The sequence below is a fragment of the Centrocercus urophasianus genome, unplaced genomic scaffold (genome assembly GCF_019232065.1).
Source record: "Centrocercus urophasianus isolate 14NV4802_14NV808 unplaced genomic scaffold, USGS_Curo_1.0 seq_5, whole genome shotgun sequence".
NCBI lineage: Eukaryota > Metazoa > Chordata > Aves > Galliformes > Phasianidae > Centrocercus > Centrocercus urophasianus.
In genome coordinates this window covers 4,505,948-4,525,285 of record NW_024885088.1, presented here as the reverse complement: position 1 = coordinate 4,525,285, position 19,338 = coordinate 4,505,948, and the positions used below count along the sequence as shown (strand labels likewise).

Sequence of the window (19,338 nt, the reverse complement as noted above, 5' to 3'; positions counted from 1 at the left end):
GACAATTTCTACTCAGGAAGGCTGCCTTGCCATTTAAATGGCCAAGGAATCTAAAGGACTGAATTTGAGCAGACCTTAATAGCAACATCCACAAGCCCAAGTTCCAAAGGCAATAAAATACATCTAATTTTATCAATACGAGCAAAATGAACTTCGAACTCCTGGGAGAAAATCCTAACAGAATTGTGGTATATAAACATTTCCATTCTTCCCACTAAAAATATTTCTCTATGTCAAAATGTGGATGGTGTTGGAGGAAAAAAACTAACATTTGTTGACATTCTTAACATAGTGTCATCTTTTATCTTACAGTAACAAAAACTCAGGAATGCTTTGTTAAACATATTTGCTATAAAGGCTGTCAGATACACACACTGAAAAGATGTTCTTTATATGTTTAAATGTGATTTGAAATAGACTTCTGTCATTCATGCAAATTTTTGTTTTGAACATCTATGATGTTTATGTAAATTAATAAAACTTTATAAAAAGGGGAAGGATGTTAACTGGAGCTCTGCACAGACATATCCTAAGCTTTGTATTTTAGAAAGTGAGCTAGCAACAGGACCAGGTTTAGTCACTGTATTATTGCAAAAGCAGTACATACCAGCGGTAATAGTAATGCATACAATTGTAGTCTCTTTAAAAGAGTGCAATGTCACTGCTAAATTAGAATCATAGAATGGTTTGGGTTGGAAGGGACCTTTAAGATCACCTACTTCCAACCCCCTGCTATAGGCAGGGACACTTCCCTCTAGACCAGGTTGCTGAAACTTCCATCCAGTCTGGCCTTCGATGTTTACAGGGAGGGGACATTCACAACCTCTCTGGGCAACCTGTTCCAGTGTCTCACAACCCTCACAGTAAAGAATTTCTTTCTCATATGTAGTCCAAATCTACCCTCTTCCAGTTTAAAGCCATTTCCCCTTGTCCTGTCACTGCATGTCCTTATAAAAAGTCCCTCCCTGGCTCTCCTTCAAGCCCTCTTCAGGTACCAGAAGGCCGCTATCAGGTCTCCTTGCAGCCTTCTCTTCTCCAGGCTGAAAAGCCCCAGCTTGCTTAGCCTGTTCTCGTAGGGGAGGTACACCAGCCTTCTTATCACCTTCACGGCCCTCCTCTAGACCTGCTCCAATAGCTCAATGTCTTTCTTGTGTAGGGGACCAAGAACTGGATGCAGTACTCCAGGTGGGGTCTCATGAGAGCACAGTAGAGGGGCAGAGACACCTCCCTCGACCTGCTGATCACACTTCTCTTGATGCAACCCAGGATACATTTGGCTTTCTGGACTGCAAGCACACATTGCCTGCTCATGTTGAATCTTTCATCAACCAACATTCTCAGGCCATTCTCTGCCCAACCTGTACCTGTGCTTGGGATTACCCCGACCCACGTACAGGACCTTGTACTTGGCCTTGTTGAACTTCATGAACTTCCTCTCAAGCCTGTCCAGGTGCCTCTGGATTGCATCCCTTCCCTCTAGCATGTCATATTCTTGGATTTTAGTACTTACTATGATAGATAGCTGGAGTTGAACATTTACAGTATGCAATTCAGACTGTATGAGGCACTTAAGTATAGGTCATTTTACAGAAGTGAAACACATTTGAAACAGCACATTTTATTTTACCTACAACCACTAATTTTGCATCAAATCATTTTTATGCACTTTGATGATGGTAAAAAAACTGACCATACACATGCTTGGTCATCCCAACACTCGTGAGACTTGCAATTAGAAGTCTGAAGGCTGCGCAGGCCAATGACAACTACAACCATATGGAAAGAATCCAAGAACCAGTTTCCAATGAAGTTCTGGTATTTCAAGAAGCAAAAAATAAGTAAAAGCTGTAAACTAAAATAGCTAGTATCCCACAAATATTCTCCCATCTTTGACAAGAATCAGAGGTACAAAGAACTTTTAAAGCATAATTTTTTAATGTAGTTTCTCATGGAGTTGGAGGCAAATCATTCAGATGTCTACCAGTATTTCAAGAAAAAATTAGACCGTATCAAGCTATTCTGAACTCTTGATGTCCATTAGAGAGCTTATCTTCATATTATTAATGTGAATTGTTTCCACGTTAGAGGAATCTGATTCCTGCTCCAAACTGAACACCATCACATATCCTGAGAAAAAAACAAATAATAAACAGCATAAATGAAAAATAAGGTACTGATAAAATCAATTTTCCCTGTGCCTCAATTTCCATGAGGCACAGGTTTTCCATGTCTGGAGGGTTACAGTTCAAACTTTAGCTGACAAAGGCTCTTTTAACTAAATGCTTTGTCAATGTGTCACCCATATGGAGCGCTTACATTTTCAAAATAAAATCCATAATTTTCAAATTGCTGCTATTTGTTCACAATTCACATGAATGGCAAGTAGAAACATAAATGAGTCCTATATGAAACAGTATCTCACACAGTATTTTTGCTACTACACAGGCATGAAGAGCTCCCTTAAGCTTTTTTATTACGTATTATAATATTTTCTTAGTGTAGAATAATTGGTTGCTAACAAATTATTTGTTCTCCCTTTCTTTTTTTTCTGTAATTACACTTGCATCCATTTTTCAAGCAAAGACATTAAACTTGTGATTTATCCAATCATTTGTTTTTGGAAGGCTTAGGAAAATCCCTTGAGCTGTTTGAGTGATCATTTCTACTAAAGAAATGAAATCTGCTACACAGCTATTCACACATTTCAACAGCTGATCTCAAGTGCAATGAACTATGAAACCTGATACATAAACAGTCTTAAACTAAGAAGTACTGTGAAACAAATGTGGACATAGCCAGCTGAGAGAAAAGAGCATAAAATGTTAAAAAAAAAATCTCAAAAACTGGCATGGAATAAACAAAAGACAACAATTTTCTCTTCCAAAACCAGACAGAAGTGCAGTTACTTTTAACACTAGTTACTACTAAAAGAGTCAGTGTAAAAAACAAACCTGTCACCCGACTGTACTCCCATGGGGAAACAGTAATTAAGTTCTAATCTAGCAATGTTTCCAAGTCGGAGCACTATTCCAGCACCGTAAGACCATCGGATGTACTCTGCCAGCTTCTGCAGGTGAGCTTTGGGACCATCACCTGAATGCAAAAGACCAGGACAACAAAGAACCAGAGGAGATTGCTGAGGTGTTCAAAGGCTAGCTGGATTTTAACAGCTAGAAGCCAGACTACTTAGGAGCACCTCCTGTAGATTAAAAGCGTATTACACACAATTCTCACAAAAGCCAAGGACACTGGACTCAAACTACCCATTTCTAAGACTCTGGCTGAATTTCATTTCCCAGCATAGGGTACCTACTTGCATGAAATGAGTAGTAAAGCTTTAACCAAATCTTGTAGCAAATCTCTACTGGTTTTATAAAGGATTTATCTGATTTTCACTCCCATTCGGATGCCATCCCTCTTCATCAAGCAAGATATTCCATATCAAATATCGCTATAACCCTGTACTGACTTTCACTGGGATAGAGTTAATTTTCCTCATAGCAATCCATACAGGTGCTGTGTTTTAGTTTTGTGCCTAAAAGAATGTTAATAACACACTGATATTTCAACTATTGCTAAGCAGTACATGCACATCACAAAGGCTTTCTCTATAATCCACTCTATCCCCACTAGATAGTAGGCTGGTGATGGACAAAAGGCTGGAAGGGAACACACACAAGAGAGCAGCACCATGCTGAGGAAAGGCATAGCCCATACCATGCAATACCATGCTCAGCAATAAAACTGCCTGGGAGTTTGCCATGGGTTGCTGTTCCTCAGCACCTGGCTGGACATCAGTCAGCTGGTAGCCAACAACTGCTTTTTATATCACGTGCTTTTTTTTTTTTTTTTTTTTTTCCCCTCCTCTTTTACTTATTACAGAATGCTTGAGGTTGGAAGGGATCTCTGAGATCACCTCCCAAAACTGATTAAACAGATACTGAAAAAGCATTTACTAATGCACTGCAATACATCTTGAAAAAAGTTGGCTATGGGAGAAAAAAAATTCTCATCAGCCACCACACACCCTCATCTATACTACCCACATCTATACCATCTATGCCACCACTTTTTACTTAGTCAATTCCAAAAGCCATTATAATATCACTATAACGTCAATTAATCAATTACTACACTGATTTGTGAACACCACCATGACAAAGATACTACTGCTACCATGCCAGCTCTCCTATAGTTGTGCTATAATTTATGTGAAGAGTTAAGAAAACTACTGGCAATATGTCAAATACACGAGTTCTTAGCAACAGCTTTTTGACAGCCACTGAAATATACTGAAATATACTGAAATATACGTAGCAAACAAAATGCTTTTGAGCCAACAGGCCCTTAGCAGTTCTCTCCTTTTCGCTTTTGTATATAGAGAGAGTATACACATATTTATAGAGAGAGAGAGAGAAGCAGATTTTTTTATGTACAATTCTTCTGAGGTTTACCATAGTTAAGATTGCAGAGGTTTCCAGCATTGAGGAAGAAGTGTGTTCGGAAAAGGTCTCCAAACCCTCCTCGGCCTGGTCGGAAAGGTAGAGGAGTGTAGAGATGCAAACCTCCAGCCCAGTAGGCTTCTCCTCCCAAGTAATCACCTAGTTACAGAAAATGTTGAAATGAATAATGATTCACTCAGAAATGAATTATTCAAATTCAAAAATGAATAATGATAAATGAAAGCATTTACTGTGGAATACCTTAAAAGAACCAGGTCTTAAAGAGACAAGAACACATCCTTTAAGTTGCTCTACACTGCACTGCTACCCCTTTCACAGCTCTTGCCAATTGCTTCTAGCTCTCCCCAACCTCACATCTATCAAGTAGAAATTAGGATTTACACCATTTTTTACGCTTTCCAAGTGAACCAATCTTTTTCTTCACGCCCTCACCTGCGGCATGCACCTACTTGCAGTTCAGCAGAGGTTACCTTCTGAAGCTCTTCCACATATTTACCTCAGTTGTAAAAATGGGAAATTGATACAGCTAAGCAAATAGTCTATAATAACAGCAAGTCAGAAGAGTAAGGAATAGAACTGAGGAAATTCCTGTCTCTCAGAACACCTCTGATGATCAGATTGCCTTTCCCCTAAGCTACCTGAACATATGCTGAATCAAAAAGAGATTCAATGCCACTATTACTATCTTTCAGGACTTTTTTAAGCTCAAAGGCTTACTAATTAAAGAGACACACTGGAAGTTTGAAACTTATTCATCCCTGCTAAGGACCACAGGTAAACCTGGAAATAAAAATATGGTTTTAGAAGTTCTGAGCCTCAAAAGTAAAAGAAACAGGTGCCAGGAAAAAAAAAAAAAACAACCAGAAAAAAGAGTTCTAGCATATCCTTGATTTATTTTAGGTAAAGCCATGCACTGGTGAAATTCACGTTAAGAAGCATTGGAAAACTGCCTGTATTTTATATACATTAAAGGTCTGAGGTTAATACAAAAAGAACAAACGTAACAGTAACCTACAGAAGTCTGAAGGCAGGCTTGGTTTGTAGAAGTACTTACGGCTTCACTAAGAACTACTGGGTTTTGTTCCACTGTGAACTAATATCTAATGACACATCAGAGACATAACTCCTCTCAGAATCAAAGAACTTAAAGGGAGCAACTATCTTAAAGCTACAGAAAGCTTACAGACAGAATCTGAGGATTCATTACAAACTAATATTTTCAGTATTGACAGAAGAGCAGGAATTAAAAGTTTCAGACCGTCACTCTGGGGTCCAATGCTGTACATACTGAATCCTCGCACACTCGTTGGTCCACCAAGGTAAAACCTAGTAAGTACAAACAAATCTAGTTCAGTGCTTCACTTGAAACTATTCACACTTTTAACTTTGTTTTTCAAAATTACACGTGACTTCATAACAAGTCTAGTGAAGTCTGCTATAAGAATTTGGATAGAAATACTCTAGTTAAGGTCTATTACACGTGAAGCCAACACGGTTGACAATAATTACTTACTATAAATAAGTCTGAAGTCTAAATGATTTCTGTTGATGATCTTTAAACACAGGCACTGGAGGGCACAATTACCTAAAAAGCTGAGTTATTACATGACTTTACTTCTAAAAATACCTGCAGTGTTATTTATGCCCAGTATGAAATGTTGAAGATGGTAAATACCTCTTAGAAATAGCAAATATTGATAGGCAGAGCTACTATTATTGAATTATTCCTCCCCAATATGGAAATAAAAACCAGAAAGCATGTCTTGATTATTAACATGCACATACAGCTAATTAGTTTATTTTTATTATCCCCCAAGTCAGAGCTACTTCTGCTTCTCTATTCTGCTGCACAGTTTGTTTCTCATACATTACCTGGGTTGACTGAAAGAAATTAAGAGACATTAAAAAGAAACCTTACCTATCAGCTATACTGGATGGCTTGTCTCCAATGGGTACGAGCATTCCACCCCAAAGCGATGCTGAAAAAACCTTTGGAGAAAAAAAAGGTGTTGTTTCTCTTTTTTCCTTTTTACTAATATGTAGTATTCTATTTCCCTAAAAAAAAAATGCCATTGCTTAATAAAGGCACAGCTCCCTTTAGTCTGACCAAAAGTTTCAGGTGTTCGCAGTGCATGCATGGATCTTCAGTAACTGTAGTTTTAGGAAACTCTTGATCATTGCTGCCCTCTTTCAATGCTATGCAGTGCTGCACCTTGAAGTTTAAAGTAGGAAATTTTAAACCAAGCGCTGCTTCCACTATAGCTAGAGAGAGCACTTGTCCAGCTCTGACTTCCCTACAATTTTTCATGCCTTGAAATAAGACAAACCCTGCTGACATAAATTACTCCATGCAATTTTAAACCAGTAGGAGGTTACATTCAGAAAACAGAAATAATTTTACTTTATCACCTGACTGTAAATTAGCCTCACAAATGAAACCATTTTCCACAAATCACTATATTGGCATCAAATACATATATATAATTACTGCTTATCTATACAGTAACTCCTGGAAGTCAAATCACTGTACTAAATACATTTAATCATCTGCTTGCAGTCTGTGTACAAAGCACAAGTTCCAAGCGGTGAGCTCTACTGTCAACACTTAGGCCAGAGGTGCTGGGCAATTTCTCTGGTGTGCAGCAGGCTCCTGTTACCTTCCATCCCCAGAGGCCCAACACATCCCTCTGTCACAATTAGAGATGAGCCCATCATCAAGTGCATACACATCTCATGAAGTAGTACACAGCATATGCAAAGGCCAGGTGCACGCCAGTCCGTACTCAAAAGCAATAGATCTCATAAAATTATCTATATCTTAGGATGAGATTTGCTTCACTTTTATTCATGATGTAGCCATACTAGTTAGTCATGACTGAGAAAGAAGGAAGTCCTTTTTGCACAGCCAAGAAGTTATTAAATTACTTCATAGGGAAACATGCTGTTTTGTTCAATGGAAAGACAGCAAATACATGTAAGATGACTAAAAGCTCATCATGCTACGCCTGTTCTTCCACCACACAATGTAATGAGAAAGGGCTATAACCAAAGTGCTTTAAAATGCCTTTCTATGTTGGCCTCAAAACTTCACTGAGCTGAGTTTCCTCGGAATAAAAGCATGAAACAGCAGACAGAGCCTTACAGAACCACCACTTTATTAATATCTGCACTACGAAAGTAGCTCTGAGTTTTTCCAGTTATAGCATTGGCATAACATATTTCCAATCTCCTCATTATACCAATCCTTTTTAGAAAACTATTCAGTGACAGAGACTGTCCCAACTTTCTAAACATTATTTATTTAAATTTAGTATGTTGGGGTGGAAATTATTGCCGCCTCAGTTTTTACATCTTCATAATGGAAGTTGCTCTGAGTGTTGTAGTGAAACCACTTTTCCTTTCTTTCCCAGCAGTTTTACATATCAGAGATAATCATCATACTACATACTACACAATACATGCTACGATTCCAGAATCAGTAGCCACACGTTCATAATTTCAAATGGTGAAAGCTAACTAAACCTGACTAAAGAGAAGCCAGACTATTCATAGTCAGGTGAAAAACATTTTCAAAAGCCAATCTTACAAAAATTACAAAAAAAAGACGTGCCCAACATTCCTTCTGAAAGGAAAATAGCTCCTACGGGGAACCGTAGGACAATTCCTTCTTTCCAAACTGTCCAATTCTCAAGTGAATATACATGGCAGAAACATCAGTTTAGAAATAAGAGTATTTCACTTCCAAAAAAAACCCCACACTCAGATCTCTACCATCCATCTTTCACTTCGATCATCTTTTTTTCAGTCCACACTCATCATAAGACATAGGTTCAGTCACCTCATCCATTATTTCAACTACTAAAATATCTTTTAAAAAAATTACCGAGTCCCAGAGAAGCTGCTTATTCAATTGCAACTCAAAATCTTCTTTTAGAAAGCTCACATCTCCACCTGTATATCCAGCCAGCTCCTGCAGAGACAACAAAATTTAGAGTTGTGCTGGGTATTACATGTTTCTTCCCATGCAAAAGTCATCATGTGTGCATCCACATAAGTAGTGTTTTCTGTGTACGAAGCACATCAGATATTGAGACAAATGAATTCTGGACCAATGAAAAAGCAGACCTGACTCTCATAACTTTTCTGTCTCCTAAATAATAAATCTGTTGCTTTCTAAGCCCTCTTGTAAGCGAGAACACAAAATAAAAAAACTTGAAAATCAAGCAACCAAAATCAAATCTCTGATGTTCATTTAGTACCTATGAAATCTTCTCAGGTGCTAAACTGGGGCTGAAGAACCAAATACAAACAGTAGTATTACACAAACTGTAGTTGAATATAACAAATGACTGAATCGGTGTTACACACAGCATCTAAGAAATGGTATGTTGACTAAACCCTGAATTATAACTGCCATTCTCACTCAGAGGAATTCTCTGCTGCAGCAGCACTTCTAGTTTCAATGGCATTTCAAAGCAATCTGCTTCTGCAGCCCTGCAGAAGTTAATGCTTCTGAAGTACTAAACCCTATAGCACAAGAGACAGGTTTTCTAAAAGCTCTAAGTGCAACAAGAGTAAAAACCACGTGTACACCACTCAGCGTTATTTCTATCCCATCTTTCTCACTTTTCAAGTAGCAATATGACCAGAGTCTGGCAGCTTTGCAGTATAGTGGCAGGAAACTTCTGGAATCAAGTAAAAACAAGGGGCCACTACTGCCTATTGAGTGGAGAAGAGATACTGTCTTGTGATGAAGCACCTCTGCTAATAAATACATCAGTGCTAATGGCAAGAAACTGACTGCACAGTTTGAGCATGACACAGAAATGAAAATGTGCCTCAGTTAAGAAAAAAAAATCATGTTCTTTAAATGGCACACTCTATTCATCATCACTCTATCCTTGTCAGTTTACGAGATTACATATACGGATAATATCCAGTAACAACAGAAGTGATTTAATCCTACCTGATTAATTTTCAGCAAAGCACCTCGTTTGGGCAAGATTGAAGAGTTCCGGGAATCAATGACCATGGCATGCTGGAAAGAATCAAACAATTATTTTTCACTTCTCATATCCACTCAATATCACAAAGTGACACCATTATTTTCCAACATAACCTGTGCACACAGAGGGAGACAACCACAGCTCCAGGCTTGCACAGCTCCACGGATTTGAGAAAAATGTTTCAGCAGTCTAACTTAGTTTTAACTTCAGAGGAGCCACATCAAATAAATACATTTATTTGTTTATTTGATTAGCAATAACTTTCGGCTGTGATACACACATAGCAGCAACAATGCCCCACTGTGTATCCCCAATTTTGTGACATTAGCCTGCGAATAGTTTATAACCCACAATTTGACCTACAAATTAAAAATCAGCAAAAAAAAATGCTATAGGAAACAGTATTTAGAAACGGCACACCAACTGTAAGATGAAAAAGGTTGTTGAACCTATTTTCTTCAGCATAAAGAAGGGGGTGCAGCATGGGGGAGGTAAGACGGCAGTGCTCAGAAAGACAATGAAATCTGGCCTTGCAAGATCCCCAGCAACAACTTGTTGGATGTGCTCTATTCATTACTCTGCAACAATTCAACTTTATTTGCAGAGGTTATCAGTGCTGACACATAAGTAACCAATGCTGCAGCAATAGATGCTAGATGACAAGGAGGGTCTTTTATACAGTTCTGAGGAAAGAACACGCAAGCATACATAACAGTCAAAATGCAACAGCCAACTTTGAAAAAATATTTTCTCTTTGGATCTCCTGGATGACTGTGTGAATGACCAAGCACAGCAGAAGACATATCTGAAGAAAAACACAATACCTACTTAGAAAGCCAGACAAAAAGCTCCTTTGGAATCATTCGTAAGACTGCGATTACTCAAACTAACATACGCTCCATATAAGACAAGAAAAAAGCCTTACAGATACAGAAGATTTAAGAGAGTGTCCACTTTCTTCTCGAACAGAAAAGGATGCTGTTCTAGCAAGACAGCCAAGCTCTCTCCACACACCCTCCCACTTCAGTGTGTGATTGGTCTTCCAGATTGGAAACTACAAAAGAAAAAAAAAAAAAAAGAAAAAGAAAAGAAGGAAAAAGAAAAGAATTGAGACAGTAAGACCGTTTTGCTACAAAACTGAAACAAACACTTCCCTGAAAAAAACTCTCTTTCTCTCTCAAGCTTATTCATACATGAGCCTCTGCTTTTTCTTTCTGCAATTCTTTGATCAGAAAGAAATACTTTTTCATTCTGGAGTAATTCTGCTCCAGCCAAGAGAGTTTCTCCAAATAGGTGCAGACAACTCCATATAGCCCAGATGAAAAAGATCCTGAACTGGGTTAATATGGTGAGCAAAACAACCATTTGTCTTTCTAAAACAGCGCTTTAAGCATTAAAAACTTGCAGAAGAATGCAGTGGCATTTTCATATGGCGAAAATAAAGATTACATTCCAAGGTCTCTTTCAAACAATGACAAATTTGCACAAGTAAAAGTGTTTCAGTCATTAAGAAAGTAAAGCAGATATTTGTGAAAGCCAGCTGTGACCTGAATTATATGTAAATGAAGCATGTGCTCCACAAACACTTGTGCTACACTTACATTAAATTCTGTTGATATTCCTCTATCAGTTTCACGAAGAGAACTCCAAGGGAACTGTCCAGTTACTTTATACAGGTTAACTGAAAAACTGAACCAAAACGTTACTGGTAAGTTTGAAAGGGAAACTATTTAAGTAGGTGGAGTTTTACATTATCACAAAAAATTAAGAAACCAGCTCTGATACTTTAAGACTAATAGATCCTCAGTAAAGGAACAGACTGGATTAGTACTCAGTGAAACATCTTACTAACTGTTCCATATTTCTTCATAAAAAAAGAGATACTCAGAAATGTATTTCCTACTTTCTTTCGAAGTTTCCAGGCTGTGGCTTGAAGAATGACAGGCCATATGAAGTTTCTTTTGTTCCATAGGAGAACTGGAAGGTTACCTTTTCTGCACGTCCAAAGAGATTGGGGAACTTGAGCCCAAGTACCTATATAAATAAGGAAAAAAAACACCATTTCATAGTTTGCTAAGTTGCATCTTAATCACATGCTGAAGATAGGTACCTCTAACCTGAGAATGAGAAATATAGGCATTAAATATACTAGAAATTGAACAATTTTTTTCTTATAAGACAGGTTTTCCTTTGCAGTGGCAGCAACAGCCATCATGATACCACACATTATGGTTAGAATCAATACCCAACTTTTAATGCTGTGCAGTGCCTGCTGACATTGTGTGTTCTCACTGTATAATTAGTACTGCTATTATTTCCAGCAAGATCTCCCAGCCAATCTAAAAGGCCTGATAAATCTTTGGCAACTGCAGACTTTTCAGCAGATCACTGGGAGGGAGCTACGAGAGCTACCTGCCATGTAGGGACCGTCAGAACCATAGCAGTAAGCCAATGGAAGATTATCAGTACAGTGCCACACTGATATTTCTGTTCTGAAGAACAAGATATTAATGGCAATACAACACACCATTACAACTTTCCAGGTTTGAGATGAATTTAGGGATTAGGATAAATGTCAAATCAGTTCAACTCTTGAAGAAACATAGCTGCTGTCAAGACCAGTGTATGCTTGTGCCATGCTCTTATCACCCAAACATTTTACTTCTCAGTAACAAAATAACATCAAGTAGAAAGGGAAGCTGAGAACAAAAAGAGAAACCAAGGCAGCTCTAAGACAGTTTTCAAATGCTCTACAACCATGTATTGGATTTATGTGGCAAAGTTTTCATGGCTGGGGGCTGCAGGATTAATCTCAGTGAGAAGAGTCCAGAAGCTGCTTGAGATCAGACAGAAGCTGGTTCCAGTAGCATTCCCTACTGGTTTCTTTTGAACTGCAACATCCTGGACACTGCTCCCAGCAGCATACATGGACAAGCATTTCTCAACTCGCTTGGTTCCAATTCTCCCTGCACTTACATAACACCATTACCTGACTCGTGCAGTAACTTATCCAGGTTAAAAATACTTCTAAGAAGAAAAGGATGAGTCCCTTGATCTGGCTTATGGACCAGACCCAGGAAGAGCCATGCTGTGCACATGCAAAGGTAGAATGGGAGCAGGACTAAGCATAAGAAAGCAGGATGTACTTAAACTAGCACTACTGTTAACATCAAGGTAACAGAACAGCACAGCATTTACTTCTTTCAGTTGGTAAATATTCTTCGCACAAGATTTTAATCAGATGCATTCTGAAGTGAATCAAGTAGAAATAAGTTCCACAGTTTATGTGGCTGTGAAAAACCCAGTACTCTGCAGCCCAAAATAACTGGTACTGGGCTCAAATCAGTGGAAAACAAAAACAACTTCTAAGTCAAATATAAAGCATTCTGACTGAGAAGAAAAAAGAACCCAACATTTAAATAGATCTCATTCAAGGTAAATGCCAAACTACTTTATCTACTAAAGAGACCAGTATCTTAAATACTATAAAAAATAATTGAAATAATTTTAAGAATTAAAAAAAATCCAACATACTGAGATAGCATAACTGAGTTGCATTTGTACAACCCTGCCCGCACAAAACAAGCTTTCGCTGAACGAAAGCCTGACTAATACAAAGGCTCTTTAAAGACAAAAGTCCAACAAAGCTTTAGTAAAGCAGGATCAAGAAAATAATTCGGCCTGGATCAAGTCCTCACTTATTTAACCACTAAATTCCTTGCTATGCTTGAAACATGGAAGTTAGAGGGCTATCAAAGGAATTAATAATTATTTGAAATGATCCATACCATACTGCCTTCATTGTTGCCAACCATAGTGTTATAGCTTCCAGTTAGCCTTCTCAATTCTGTCACCTCAAAGGTTACATCTAAACCATTTGGAAGGGCATCATCTCCTAAATAAAGAAAAAACTGTATCTCTAGAGAGCTATTTAGAAAACAAATAAACACAGGCAGAAGACAACTTCAGTTTTTTGAAAGCTAATTGAACTGAATGATTATAAAGAAACTATTAATGCAAAGAAAAACAGTTTGGTAAAAACATGAGGAAGGGTCTGGAGGGCAAGATGTATGAGGAGCGACTCAGGCCCCTTGCTGTGTTGGGCCCAGAGCAGAGGAGCTGAGGGCAGGCCTGATGGCTGCTGCAGCTCCTCACAGGGAGCGGAGGGGCAGCGCTGAGCTCTGCTGTGTGACAGCGACAGAGCCGAGGGAACAGCATGGAGCTGTCAGGGGAGGGCAGCTGGGGTCAGGGACAGGGGCTGCACCACAGGGTAAGTGGTCGGGCCTTGGAACAGGCCGCCCAGGGCAGTGGGCATGGCCCCAGGGTGAGAGCAGTTAAAGTGTTTGGTCATTTTCAGACATAGGGTTTGTTTTTTGAGTGATAAGACAGGAGTTGGACTCGGTGACTCATGTGGGTACTTTCCAACTCAGGATATTCTATGATTCTGTGTTATTTGTGCGTGCATACAGAATTTTGTACAGTGGTCCAGACATAGCAAAAGGAATGCTGTCATTAGAGCAGAGCTCCCAGCACTTTACAGCTAAATGCCAAACAACAGAAATTGTCCAGTTCCCTTCAGGCTCTGGATGCGGCAGCTGTTCCAAAACACAGATGTCAAGGGTACCTAATTCTGCTTGAAGCAGCTGGGACAGCAGCCCATTGCTAACAGTCTGTGGGACTGCAGTGCTCTTGCTTCTCAATAGCGTGACTTTCTCTTGCTGGAAAGAATACTGACAAGTTTGCAAAGCAATCACAAGACAGAAAATGCAATTAATGCCTTAATGAGGAACCTGCACACACTCAGCTGCCCCATATGTCTTATAAGGTCATTTTTAATTAGAAGCACTGATACAATTACTAGTAATTCCTCTAAGCACAAGTTGATTAATAAGCCACCCGTAAAATGAAAGTACAGAAGGTATTTTCAAGCTTTTCCTCAAGTGTTTATTCTTCCTCTGAAAATGTGGATTAAGGCACAGGTACCGTAATTATTTCAGCTGTGGTGGTTAATTCATTTTTGCATATATTAACTAATAGTTACACATATATGCAGTCACACTGAATCACAGAATCATAGAACGGTTTCGGTTGGAAGGGAGCTTTAAGATCATCTAACTACAACAGCCTGCTACAGGCAGGAACACCTCCCTCTAGACCAGGTTGCTCAGAGCCCCATCCAGCCTGGCTTTCAATGCTTCCAGGGAGTGGACATTCACAACCTCACTGGGCAACCTGTTGCAGTGTCTCACCACCCTCACAGTAATAAATTTCTTCATGTCCCTCAACCTGCTGGTCACCTTTCTCATGCAACCCAGGATACAGTTGGCCTTCTGGGCTGCAAGCGCACAGTGCCAGCTCATGATGAATCTTTCATCAACAGACACCCCCAAATCCTCCTCAGGGCTGCTCCCATCTGCTGCCTAATCTGTATGTGTGCTTGGATGTAAATACACCGCTTTCATACAGACAGTGGATATAGACACACATTCTCATATATAGAACACTTACGTTTTCAAATAAAATATAAAATATATATGAAATATATAAAGGTATATGAGAGAGCTTTGGAAATTATATAAACAAAAACAATCTGACCTGTGACACAAGGAAATGTACACTATAGGAGTTTATGTAGAACAGGAGTATTACTGAAGCAATACATACCTTGACAGGTATCAATCAGAACCTCTACCTGTCTAAAGATTCCTAGACGAAGCAACTTTTCACGAGCTTCATGCGATTTTCTCATTACCTATAGGATGAGATAGGTAGCTCAGTACTTCAGCTTACTGAAAATAACCAGGATGAAATAGTTAAGGTGCTGCCAAATCACACAATATTCACAGATTATGTATACAAAGACATATATGTGCTTTCAAAACAGATCGCAACTGCTTTAACACTCAAATCCATAAAGAAATTAAACCAAGAGCATCTGGCCAGATTTCCTACCCAGCCTGCAACCTAACTGTTCAGATGCTTAAACCTATTATTCAAATTGGTTTCAGTACTTAGAACTTACACGCCTATTCACTAGGCCCATGCTTTTGATGAAAAACAAACACACACACACACATTAATCCACTTAAATCTAGACTAGTTTATAGGTAAAGACTTGATTCCTTTTTGCACTTCTTGAAGTTCAGAAAGCAGGCATGCCCTAAATAAAAAGGTAGCATGCACACTTTGCATGTTAATTTCACACACACACTCTTTTTCTACCCTATCTGGAGATAAAACTCAGTGAATTTCATGACAAATTCAGCAGTGTAACCAAGAAGTTACACTACGAGGGCACATATGCAAAGAAATTGCATACAAAAGAAGAATATGGACTACATGGCAACTGCCCTGTACAGCCAGAAGAAGACAATTCCTAGCAGCCACACTACGGGTGCTGGTCGTCTGTTCTGACTACTTTTCTTAAGCAAATTAACTGAAAGTGTCACCTGTGGAATTAGCAATTCTCAAACAGGAATGGTGAACCTGAAAATATCTCGGAGTGCTGTCTGCCATCTCTCAACACCTTTGAGTTGAATGCATCAGGAAACACAGTATCTGCCAGTACTGTCTGTTTCAGTTTGGCTTCCATTTGACAAGTTTAAAATCATTACAAAAACTGGCAAAGTTGCCTCACGTCTGAGAAGAGCAGCCCAATGCAGGAAAAGAGAGAGAGAAAATCATGACCTGAATTTTCAAACAGTAAGTCTGTTATTCATCACAGTACTTACATCAATGAGATTTTTAGCCTTGAAAACATCTGCGATTTCATACATGATAATGTCATCTTTGGTCCTTCCAAGTCCATCAAAATGCACGTGCTGAACGACCACCTAAAGGCAACCCATGTTTAAACACAAACACTGAATTTGCATCTAACAACGAGTATCAAAACCATCTACACATAAAATAAACACATGCACAAAAAAAAATTGACATAAAATCACCCATACTATTGTCCAAGCAAAAAACCCAAAGATTCCTATGTCAATTCCTGCTAACCTACATTATAAGAAATCAGTGCTGCCTACAATTCTGGAAAATTGTTCCTCTATCAAGGGAAGAGAAGAAGGCTCTAATACCAAATCTAATAGTGTTTCAAGCTGAAGAGATAGTGGACAATTGTTGCTGGGATTTTTGGTGTTATATGAACAAATCAGTCACTGCAGAAACCACATCAAAATACTCAGACATTTAAGACAGAATATGTAGGTAGCTGTAGCTAGCCATGTGTTTTATCTGCTACGGAAAGAGTAGCAGATACTTAATTCTTTCCCTGTATGGAAAGAGTTAAAACAACAAAAACAACCAAGCAACACAATGCCACAAATTATTAATATTCAAACTCTATTAAAACTGTATAGAGTAGGCTATAGAACAAAGGAGAAATAAATTATATAGAAACAAAGATACCTCTTCCGTCTAGCAAGGTTAAACACAGTATGGGCCAAAGCAGGGATCTCCTTCCACATGAAATAATTAAAAAAAAATAAATCAGCATCTTTTGCTGAAGTTAGCATTTACCTTGGTAACACAATTCATGTGATGGCAGTTTACTCAAACGTGGCCAATACTGTGCCCTGCAGATTAAGGGCAGTTGCATGGCTCACTACTAAACAGCACTGTGGATGAGGTTACTTCTTATGAGGGAGGGTGAAGAGCAGCACCTGTTAAGAAAAAACCCAGGATGTTGCCTGGGTACTCACATCTTTGTTTTCAAGAATTTCCTGCTTGGCTTCAGGCTCGACTTCAACCAATTCAGCTTCTTCTCCCAAGGCCCCGAAGTCTGGCCCGCTTGATGGAAGGGGCTCCAAACTCTGGAAGGATACAAGGAAATGGCATTTAATGAAGTATGCGATTTGCAACTTATCTTCTGCAAAGGAGAAAGGTGACTGCTCCTGAGCCTTTGCTCATCTGGTCACAGGGGAAAAAAGCTGAAAAGAACCATGAAATGGGGGGAGTTACCAGCACATTTGTTACCTATGTGTCCGTTGTCAGTTTTAGTAAAAGCTAAATAGCTTCTATGTCAAATAACCTCTCACAAACAACATCCTCAGCTCTTCCAAGAAAAATCTTATTTTTAAAGCACGCTTCCTGTGTTAAACAAGAACTCTTTCTTTTTTTTTATCAGGGAGCCACTACTTAGTTTGGGTTTTAGGGAGGAGCGTGAACGATGAACGATGAAGAAAAAAAGGTGTTTTCAGTGCACTATTTTGCTTTACACGTATCTCTATGCTTTTATATTTTAATGTCATTTAAAAGTATCCCTCCATGTGACGTTCAGGTCCCAGCCATCAGAGCTTTCAAGGTGAATGTTTTAATTAGAACTGTTTCTAAAGAATATGGTTTTATTTACTACACCTGAGGAAGTCCTAAAGTAAGACTCTTATCACAAGATGACAGATTCAAGCATGAGTGAAGGCAGGGTTACCTGCAGAAGCAGAGGTCGGGGTTGGGTAACTCAGTAAATCCACTTTTAGTCTTAAGTTACTAATACAGTCCATGCTGAATTATTTAAGGAGCACTGGGGTAATAAACTGCTGTTACACATCAGAATTAAGTTACACAAGCAATGCGTCCTCGCTAGCTCGCAAGTTTTCAGGCATACATGAAGTGCTCTGCAACCACACAATGCTCTATAGCAATACATACTGCAGCTGAAGAAAATCAAATGGTGAGGCCCTGGCACAGAAGCTGTGGGTGCCCCATCCCTGAAGGAAATCAAGGCCAGGTTGGATGTGGCCCTGGGCAGCCTGAGCTGGTTGGCAGCCCTGCTCGTAGCATGGGGTTGGAACTGGGTGAGCTTGAAGGTTCCTTCCAACCCAAACCATTCTTTGATTCTATGAATACAAAACTAAGAATATGAGAAGTTAGTCATGGCAATTAGATGCTCCGGAACCATGACAGTCCCCTGCAGCAATGTGCCCCTCAGTTGACTAAGTGCCATATAAAAGCCTTCTTGTACTCAACAGGTGTGGAGAAGAGAGATGGGCCTGGGGTCTGGAGAAACCGCCCCAGATCTGCGCCCCAGATAGGCTGGCTGCTCAATGACCACACTTAGTTAGCAATGTTGTTTCCCACAGGGCTGTCAGACCCTGGAATGAACTGAACCTGGTCCCAAGTTGGAGCATGGTACAGGCTCAGCAGGGCAGTGGCTGCCAGAGTTCAAGAAGCATTCGGACAATGCTCTGAGATATAGGGTTTGGATTAGGATGACCCTGTCTGGAGACAGGAGTTGAACTCTATGATCCCTGAGGGTCCCTTCCAACTTGGGTCACTATAATTCCACGCTGTTTTGGCCTCAAGGTTGACTCCCCGTGTCTGCTTTAAGGGGAAAGCAGCTTAAGCAAAAAACACTTTACATTTAACCAAGCAGGGTGCAGATCTGCTCTGACTTCCTTACGCTACAGCCAGCAGCACTGCCAGCCACTCCCACCTTGTCCTCCGATACCCCAGGGCCCGACTCCTTCGCGGCCCAAAGCAGGAACAGAGCCGCCCGCTCATCCCGTGCCGCTCCCGCACGGCAAGCACCACGGCCAACAAGCAAGGCAGCGCCTACAGGCGATCCCCGCCGCCAGACAGGAGCCGCGGCCCCGACCCGCTCGAAGGTCGCCAGGATAGCGCGGCCCCAAGGCTGTTCTCCCGCAGGCCCTTCCTCCCATCCCCTCCCATCCCCTCCATCGCGGCGCTCCCCTACCCGGGCGTGCACGGTGCCCATGGCGGCGCGAGCTGACGGGCGCTCGGCGGCGGCAGGCGCGGGACCGCTGCGCTCAAGGCCGCAGCACGGAGGCGGCCATGACAGGAGACCCCGCCCCAGCGCCCATTGGACGACGGAGGCGGAAGGGGCGGGGCGAAGGGGCAGTGCCTGG

At 40.2% G+C, this 19,338-nt stretch overlaps 1 protein-coding gene across 1 annotated transcript; it reads right to left on the bottom strand.

Annotated features, from left to right (window-relative positions):
* Positions 1–1,916: 1,916 nt before the first annotated feature.
* Positions 1,917–19,239, bottom strand: SAMM50 (SAMM50 sorting and assembly machinery component). The gene is made up of 15 exons (XM_042835057.1): positions 19,167–19,239; positions 17,176–17,286; positions 16,201–16,302; positions 15,134–15,221; positions 13,258–13,364; positions 11,373–11,503; positions 11,071–11,158; positions 10,395–10,523; positions 9,430–9,501; positions 8,347–8,433; positions 6,382–6,452; positions 5,722–5,789; positions 4,455–4,601; positions 2,952–3,093; positions 1,917–2,127 (listed from the first exon to the last, which is right to left on the bottom strand). The coding sequence occupies exons 1-15, from the start codon at positions 19,185–19,187 to the stop codon at positions 2,082–2,084; spliced, it is 1,410 nt and encodes a 469-aa protein (XP_042690991.1). The 5' UTR covers positions 19,188–19,239; the 3' UTR covers positions 1,917–2,081.
* Positions 19,240–19,338: the final 99 nt, after the last annotated feature.

What these genes read in the sequence shown, in the direction of transcription:
- SAMM50 (XM_042835057.1), bottom strand. Translation starts at nt 19,187, where the DNA reads ATGGGCACCGTGCACGCCCGG. An exon ending in AAATTCTTGAAAACAAAGAT is followed by an intron (nt 16,303 to 17,175) that starts GTGAGTACCCAG and finishes GGTTGCCTTTAG; the next exon opens with GTGGTCGTTCAGCACGTGCA. An exon ending in CCTGGAAACTTCGAAAGAAA is followed by an intron (nt 11,159 to 11,372) that starts GTAGGAAATACA and finishes GTTTTGGTTCAG; the next exon opens with TTTTTCAGTTAACCTGTATA.